General features: G+C 38.4%; 2 protein-coding genes across 2 annotated transcripts; both read left to right on the top strand.

Annotated features, from left to right (window-relative positions):
* The first annotated feature begins 258 nt into the window (after positions 1-258).
* Positions 259-2512, top strand: LOC149020664 (protein neprosin-like). The gene is made up of 7 exons (XM_089148882.1): positions 259-480; positions 583-669; positions 762-974; positions 1341-1502; positions 1670-1723; positions 1846-1992; positions 2132-2512. Exons 1-7 carry the CDS (start codon positions 259-261, stop codon positions 2510-2512), a joined length of 1266 nt encoding a protein of 421 aa, XP_089005008.1.
* Positions 2513-5336: 2824 nt separating this feature from the next.
* On the top strand, positions 5337-7506 carry LOC149020663 (protein neprosin-like; the record flags this gene model as incomplete). The annotated part of the gene is made up of 7 exons (XM_089146873.1): positions 5337-5594; positions 5697-5783; positions 5888-6097; positions 6239-6400; positions 6621-6674; positions 6825-6968; positions 7114-7506. Coding segments are annotated over 7 exons (1299 nt in total), but the record flags the coding sequence as incomplete, so codon positions are not given.
* Between the last annotated feature and the right edge of the window lie 1400 nt (positions 7507-8906).

Here is an 8906-nt window from a genome sequence, read left to right as displayed (position 1 = left end):
CCATGCCCTGGTTGTTGGGATTGGAGAAGGTTGCAAAAGTACCCCCAGTGCCGCCATGGTGTGGTGGATTTGTTAATTTAGGTGTTAAAAATAGCGAGACGGAGGAGTTACTGTGAACCGAATTGGGTTTTTTTGAATGGCTATTTTGCTGGATTAGGATTTTGAGAGAGTTGTGCTTATGTGGAAAAGAATTAGGAATGCATGGTATTTATTTGTTGATTACAGAAGAAAACAACATCATGCAAAAAATCTTCTCCCATGGCTTCTTCTAACTATTGCAACATGTCTCCAATCATTCCCATTTTTGCTGGTTTTCTTCTTATTTCTTTTTCTGCATTGTCGACATCGATTGCGTTACAAGACCATGAGTCTCCCCTTCAGACAAACCAGACCTTCAAATCCGGAGAAGATTTGCAGAAGCTAAACATAATAAGAGCTCATCTCAAAAAGATCAACAAGCCATCTGTCAAGACAATTGAGGCATTTCCACAGTCTCTAATTTGCTTTTCCAGACTTGATTTTTATTTTATGGTTCAATTTTTCAGTTTGGTGAAGTACTGGGTTTGTTGTTTGATGTTGCAGAGTCCTGATGGTGATCTCATAGATTGTGTTCCATCACATCTACAACCAGCTTTTGATCATCCGAAGCTAAAAGGACAGAAACCACTGGTATTCGAATTCTACTATTAATAATAATTTGAAATTCCTATTCCTTTTTCTTGAAATAAAACTTTGAGCTTCTACTACTCGTCGTGTTGCAGGATCCACCAGAGATACCCAAGGGTTACGAAGAACTAGATTCGGTGTCGCATGGCTTTCAGGTATGGATGAATTCAAGCGAGTCTTGCCCAGAAGGAACAATTCCAATAAGAAGAACCACAGAAGAAGATATGTTGAGGGCTAGTTCCATCGAAAGTTTTGGAAGAAAACCGATAAGACCCATTAGACGAGACAGCCTGAACGAAGGCCACGAGGTTAGTTTATTAGACCTGTAAAATTTCTCTATATTTCAACTGCTCAAAACATAATGTGCACATTTAACCAATTGACATCAAATCCATTATATATTTTTCTTAAAATGAGCCAAATCATGTTTTAGCGATTAGAATTGAATAGAATACGACGTGGTGGGCATCCAAAACCCGTGATTTTCAGATTTCTCGCTTCATAACTGGTTTGAAAATGTAGAATTTCCTTAAATAACTTAATTCTTTTTCCATTCTTTATTCAAACTTCCACGACTTCCTCTTGATAGTAGCAAACTGGCCGGCATTGGTTTTTCTGCAACTTGTTTAATTTGTATGGGATTACTGAATTGACTCATTAAGAATTAACCACAGTATGCAGTTGGGTATGTAAGAGGCGGTCAGTATTATGGAGCGAAAACAGCCATTAATGTGTGGTCACCTCACGTAGCTAACCCGGACGAATTCAGCGTGTCACAGATGTGGTTAACTTCTGGTTCAATCCAAAATCTTGACAGCATTGAAGCTGGTTGGCAGGTATATATGTACTGAAAATAATTCTTGTTCGGTTTTTCACTCGAATTCAATCTTTCTGATCTACTACTAACCTCTCTTTTCTGTTCAATTCAAGACATTCCAAGTGTATTTGGGATCATCAAGCGAGGTAATTAAAGCTGTCATATATTTCATTTATTTTCTCTCAGGTGTTATCAAGGCTATATGGAGACAACCAACCCAGATTCTTTGTTTTCTGGACTGTAAGTAACTAGTTTCATCAAACAGTCTTCAAATTAACATTCTTTAATTAATTTTCTCCGCTAGGATTGAGGAGGATTAGTGCTAATGCCTAATCCGTCTTGGTTTTTATATACATAAACAGGCTGATGGATATCAGAAAACTGGATGCTACAATCTTTTGTGTTCAGGCTTTGTGCAAACGAGCAAAAGGGTTGTTGTTGGGGGTGCTCTCGCCCCCGTATCCAAATATAATGGTGCGCAAGGGGAGATCATCCTTATGATCCTCAAGGTATTTTAAGTGGTTCTTCATTCAGATTAAGCTAATACTGAATGACCAAAACATCTTTTGGCTTTTTTTTTTTTCATGTATACAAACCATGCATGGATGTTTCATGAAGAAGGTTTTTCGTTTCCCTTGTTTCAAACAGGATCGGAAGACTGGGAATTGGTGGCTTCGATTCGGAGATAGACAAATCGTTGGGTATTGGCCATCGTCTTTGTTCAATGAACTGCGCGATTTTGCAACTCTGGCAGAGTTTGGGGGAGAGATCATGAACAACCACGTGTCGGGGTTGCACACGACGACACAGATGGGCAGCGGTCACTTTTCCGGAGAAGATTTCAAGAGGGCTTCTTATTTCCGCAACATCCTAGTTGTGAACCGGGATAACCACGTGATTGATCCAAATCTTCAGGTCGTAGCGACTAAACCAAATTGCTATGACATTAAAATGCCAAAGGGAATCAACAAACTTTGGGGAAGGTATTTCTATTATGGAGGTCCAGGAAGGAATGATAGATGCCCTTAACGGGAATTTAGAGTGGGTTTGATATAGGCATGTTGTTGTACCTTAATTTTTTCTAACACGATTATACCACATTTAGGGGGATATGTAAATTTGAAAACAAAAGTGAACATACTATAGGGTGTGATTTATGTCTCTTTTCTCTTTCTTAAATTCCTCTCCATATCTTGTGGTAAAGGCTTTCTTAGTTGAAAATTAAATGATCAGATGAGTTTGCACTCCATTGGTAGAGGTTTTGTTATTTTTTAGTTTGGTTATGAGAAGGATATGTTTGAAGTATAGAGACGTAATTGCTTCACAAGTTGTATGGTTTCAACATTAGAGGCCGGATTTTAACGTGAACGTAGCCTAACCATCAACTAAATAGTTTGGATTTGTATTTCAAATATTCCTTTGGAGTATTGGCATGGCTGAGTACTTTTTCAATAGCCAAAGTAGGGGTGTTCTATTGCTCTTGATAATAGAACTAAGAAGGCGGGTTTTTTTTTCTTTAGTTGTTTGAGTTGAATAGTCAAACCTACATTGATTTCGTATTCTATTTCTACAGTTGAGGTCGATTTTGAATGGTTCAGCAAAAGATGTAGATAGTATAGACACCATGTCATAATTAAGAAGTCATTAAGTTCAAAACTCATTGTAGGCTATCTATGTAAAAAGACGTACTAGTCCCGGCTCAGATATCTGGATAAAAACAATGTCACTTGAATCTTTCTAAACATTAACTCAAAAAATTTGTACAATATCGAGGTTCAAAATGTCGCCGACATTCGCTTGTCGATCGTAGCCAACACCACTAACACAAAGAAATGTCGTGAATTTTAGGTATTTTTGGAGTGGTGTTGGTAAAAAATCAACCCCTCAGTTTTGGAGGGGGTATTTAGAATCATTTTTGCCTAAATTTTGTTATGTAGCTCAATTTGAGGCAAAAAAACACAATGGGAGCATTATTTTAGCCTAAAACATCATCTAACTTAATGTTCCTAATAGGCACATCCCAAATTGTATGAGAGAAAAACTAGAAGCCTGGAAAACTCATATAAACCAATATAAGCATGCAAAGAGAACACCAGTACACAATTAGTAAGAAAAGTACTAAAATCTGCAATTCATTATACAATTATGTTGGATATGACTCATATACATCACATTTTGTTATCGACAAACACGGGGCGGATCTCAAAGTTTCATTGTAGTTTGAGCATACTTCATTTTCTTTTTTTTCGGGGGTCATAACCAAATCCAAACTTCTTTTATACCTAGGGAGTTGAACCTTCCAACTATGCGCTCGAAATTTTTTCATAATTCTCATCTTTTCCTTGCTCAACCAATAAAGGATGTTTGGCAAAGCTACACGGTTCTTTGCAGATTGAGTGAAATGATAACTGTCACCTACAAGAGAAGAGTCACTTGTGAATGCTGGGAAGTCGCCTCCGATGGTCAAGTCAGTTGGGAATCAGATGAGAGTTCTGAGCTCAGAAGAGAATGAGTTAAAGTGATTCCGTCCTTCACATCTAGGCATGGTCTCTCCTCTATATCATGTCAACTTACCTTCTTTGCTCTCAACGGTATCCCATGCGATCATTCCATCATCGTGGCTGTCAGGTCCCTGGTTGGAAAATTTTCTTGGTCCTTCGAAACTTGTATTATCTTGACTGATAAGCCGGGCATGCGGGTTATCTGGGCAAATATTTCGCTGTTCGACAACCCATCTATGACCCGTAACAACATAGGTGTTGGAGCAAAAAACACATCAATATTATTTTTTCTATTTTAAAAAATAAGATTAATTCCCTGGGTAGAATTTGCAACAGATGCATGTCATCAAGATTATACGCCGGCTCTTTTATTGGAAACTACCAAAACAGACTGCCAAGAGAAAACATCAAATTAAACAAGTAATTAAATTATATTTTATTAATAAAGAATTAACTCTAGTTTGGACATATATAGAAATGGAAGTATGTGCGGAGTTTGTAAAGTTTTCTCAATTTTATTAAAAGAGAAACGCAGAATGAATATATTAAAAAAGTGGAGATTGAAGTCACAAAATCACAGTCCTCTACTCCCAATCTGTCCCTCCATCTGTAACAATATTACGATCGCACTCACACATTCATAAAGTTTGTGCATATCAAGCAGGGGACAATTTGAATTCCACATTTTAACATCTATATGAATGTGGTGGCTATATGGGCGGAGGAATATGCTAGGTGGAGATCCACTAGAAATCATTGAGCAACTTCTACCAAAAAAAAAAAAAAAAAAAACTGAGCTACATTAAGCAAGTCAACGCTTGACAAAATAAGAAATAGACAAGTAACCTTAAGTAACAAGTGGATCATAGTAAGTCGACGGTTGGGTTAATTGACAAAGATCCATTATCCATATACTGTTATTCTCTTTCTTGCCAATATTCAAGCTAGGATTAGCAGCCAGGAAAGAATATGTAAGCAAAATTGGCTTATGCATGCAATGTCCTGGATTTCCTTTGATTGTGCAACTCTCTCTTCTTCTTTCTTCGATGTTCAGTGTTAAAATGTATGTTGCTTCTATTATGGAAAACCAAAGCAACTTGTTGGTTAAAATCAAGCAAGCGTCACATCCTCCCATGCCCTGGTTGTTGGGATTGGTGAAGGTTGCAAAAGAACCCCACTGCCGCCATGGTGTGGTGGATTTGTTAATTTAGGTGTTAAAAATAGCGAGACGGAGGAGTTACTGTGAACCGAATTGGTTTTCTTTGAATGGCTATTTTGCTGGAATTGGATCTTGAGAGAGTTGTGCTTCTATGGACAAGAATTAAGAATGCATGGTATTTATTTGTTGATTACAAAAGAAAACAACACCATGCAAAAGATCTTCTCCCATGGCTTCTTCTAGCTATTGCAACATGTCTCCAATCATTCCCATTTTTGCTGGTTTTCTTCTTGTTTCTTTTTCTGCATTGTCGACGTCGATTGCGTTACAAGACCATGAGTCTCCGCTTCAGACAAACCAGACCTTCAAATCCGGAGAATACTTGCAGAAGCTAAACAGAATAAGAGCTCATCTCAAAAAGATCAACAAGCCTTCTGTCAAGACAATTGAGGCATTTCCACTGTCTCTAATTTGCTTTTCCAGACTTGATTTTTATTTTATGGTTCAATTTTTCAGTTTGGTGAAGTATTGGGTTTGTTGTTTGATGTTGCAGAGTCCTGATGGTGATCTCATAGATTGTGTTCCATCACATCTACAACCAGCTTTTGATCATCCGAAGCTAAAAGGACAAAAACCACTAGTATTCAAATTCTACTATTAACAATATATAATCTGAAATTCCTATTCCTTTCTCTAGCTAGCTTGAACTAAAACTTTGAGCTTCTACTACTCGTCGTTTTGCAGGATCCACCAGAGATACCCAAGGGTTACGAAGAACTTGATTCGGTGGCGGATGGCTTTCTGGTATGGATGAATTCAAGCGAGTATTGCCCAGAAGGAACAATTCCAATAAGAAGAACCACAGAAGAAGATATGTTGAGGGTTAGTTCCATCGAAAGATTTGGAAGAAAACCCATAAGACCCGTTATACTAGCCAGCTCGAACGGCCACGAGGTTAGTTTATTGGACGTGTAAATTTTGGAAGACGCATACTAGTCTTTGTTCTCCATTGGATGCATATATGCCACGTAAAATTCTTCAACTTGTTTAATTTGTATGGGATTACTGAATTGACTCTTTAAGAATTAACCACAGTATGCGGTTGGGTATGTAAGAGGCGGTCAGTATCATGGAGCGAAAGCAGCCATTAATGTGTGGTCACCTCACGTAGCTAGCCCGGGCGAATTTAGTGTGTCACAGATTTGGCTAATTTCTGGTTCATCCGGTACTCTTGAGAGTGTTGAAGCTGGTTGGCAGGTATATATATGTACTGAATTCAAAAAGAAAAAATCTTGAATTCTTGTTCAGTAGTTTTTCACTCCAATTAATTCAATCTTTCTCATCTACCATGCAACCTCTTTGTTCGACTGTTCTGTTTTCAATTCAAGACATTCCAAGTGTATTTTTATTTTTGATCATCAAGCGAGGTAATTAATTAAAGCTGTCATATATGTCTGCTTCATTTATTTTCAACCAGGTATACCCTTCGCAGTATAGAGACAACCGACCCAGATTCTTTGTTTTCTGGACTGTAAGTAATTAACTAGTTTCATCAAACAGTCTTCAAATTAATTAACGTTCTTTAATTAATTTTCTCCACTAGGATTGAGGAGGATTAGTGCTAATTAATTAATGCCTAGCTAATCCGTCTTAATTGGTTTTTATATACATAAACGTACAGGCTGATGGATATCAAAATGGATGCTACAATCTATTGTGTTCAGGCTTTGTGCAAACGAGCAAAAGGATTGTTGTTGGGGGTGCTATCGCCCCCTTATCCGCATTTAACGGTGGGCAAACGGAGATCAGCCTTATGATCTTTAAGGTATTTTAAGTGGTTCTTCATTCAGATTAAGCTAATACGTGCTGAATGACCTTTTAAAAACATCTTTTGTTTGGCTTCTTCTTCTTCTTTTCATGTATACAAAGTACAAACCATGGATTTTTGTTTCCCTTAATGTTTCAAACAGGATCGGAGGAGTGGGAATTGGTGGCTTCAATTCGGGAATTCAGAACTGGTTGGGTATTGGCCATCGTCCTTGTTTAATCAACTGCACGATTATGCAAGTCTGGTAGAGTTTGGGGGAGAGATCGCGGACCACCACGTGTCGGGGTTGCACACGACTACACAGATGGGCAGCGGTCACTTTCCTGGAGAAGGTTTCAAGAAGGCTTCTTATTTCCGCAACGTCCAAGTTGTGAACCCGTCTAACGTCTTGGTTACTGCGGCAAATCTTCAGCTCATAGTGACTAATCCAAATTGCTATGATATTAAACAGCGACTGGTAACCAACAAAGCGTGGGGAAGGTATTTCTATTATGGAGGTCCAGGAAGGAATGGTAGATGCCCTTAAAAGGGAATTTAGAATGGGTTTGAATTGTGAAGAGAAATAAAATATATAGGCTAGCTTGTTGCTGTATCTTAATGGGTTTGGGGGATCTTTTAGATTTGATTTTTTTTCAAAGTTACTTTTTTTTTACACGGTTATCAGTCGATTATACCGTATTTAGGGGATATGTAAATTTGAAAACAAAAGTGAATATACCATACGGTTTGATTTGTGTCTCTTTTCTTTTTCTTAAATTCCTCTCCATATCTTGTGGTAAAGGCTTTCTTAGTTGAAAATTAGATGATCAGATGAGTTTGCACTCCACTGGGAGAAGTTTTGTTATTTTTCAGTTTCATTTTGAGAATGTATAGAGACGTAGCCCTTCTCGGATTGCTTCACAAGTGGTATGTTTTCAATGTTAGAGGCCGGATTTTAATATGAACATAGCTTAACCATCAACTAAATAGTTTGGACTTGCCAACGCAGAACTGTTCTAGTGGTGAAACCAACACCTTTTTGGTGAAGAGATTTGTGCCACTTGAATCTTTCTAAACATTAACTCAAAAAATTTGTACAATACTGAGGTTCAAACTGTCGCCAACATTTCGCTCTTTTGTGGTAGCCAACACCACCAACACAACGAAATGTTGTGACATTTTAGGTGACTTTTGGATTGGTGTCGGTAAAAAATCAACCCACAATGTGAACCATCTCGTCAACAATGTTAAATATGAAGGTATTTGTTGTGGCAGAAAGCGAACTGAGTTGTGGCAACAGCAAAAGATGAGTAGAAAAATCTTGAATCCCAGCAAATCCGGTGAAGTCCCACACTACACCTTCATCTAATCCCATTGTTGTTAACAGGTCAAAGGCCCAATCCACGGACATCTCGCTCTCCGTTTGATACAGCAAAGTTTGCGCGGACGACAGAGAGGCATACTCAGATCGCATCGGCAGTGGTTGAGGGTGCAGGTCATTTGTGAATCGGACAGCTGCTTTTTGAATTCCTGCTGGTGAGATGACTCAAAACCGATGATCTGAGGTGGGTTATCAAGAAAATCAAATTCAGCGTTGTGACATCCCAAGCGAACACCTGCAGCGACAAATGGAGCTTTTATGGTTGCAAATCTCGTCAATAAACGGAAATATAATTTTAAAAAGAACTTTGTTCAATCTTGTCGTCGTCGCATTCATTTGCTAGAGTTTTTGTCGACTCCGGCAGGCTACTACAACTTAGTCGAGAGAGGATAGAGACGAGAGACATTGAGAAGATTGGTTCGGTTTAAGGGTATAGGTTGTTTTATTGGTTTAATCTGGTTCGCTGGTCAAATGAACACGATTTACAAAAAATAAGAGTAAAAAGAATCACTGGCCATGATCTCCTGTAGTCCACGTGGCTCTCATCCGTAGCGGCCGCTAGATGGCCGCTACAA

The sequence above is a fragment of the Hakea prostrata genome, chromosome 3, assembly GCF_041222555.1.
Source record: "Hakea prostrata isolate BN-2017 chromosome 3, UWA_Hpros_2, whole genome shotgun sequence".
NCBI classification, from domain to species: Eukaryota; Viridiplantae; Streptophyta; class Magnoliopsida; order Proteales; family Proteaceae; genus Hakea; species Hakea prostrata.
This window is presented reverse-complemented; position numbering and strand designations above follow the sequence as displayed.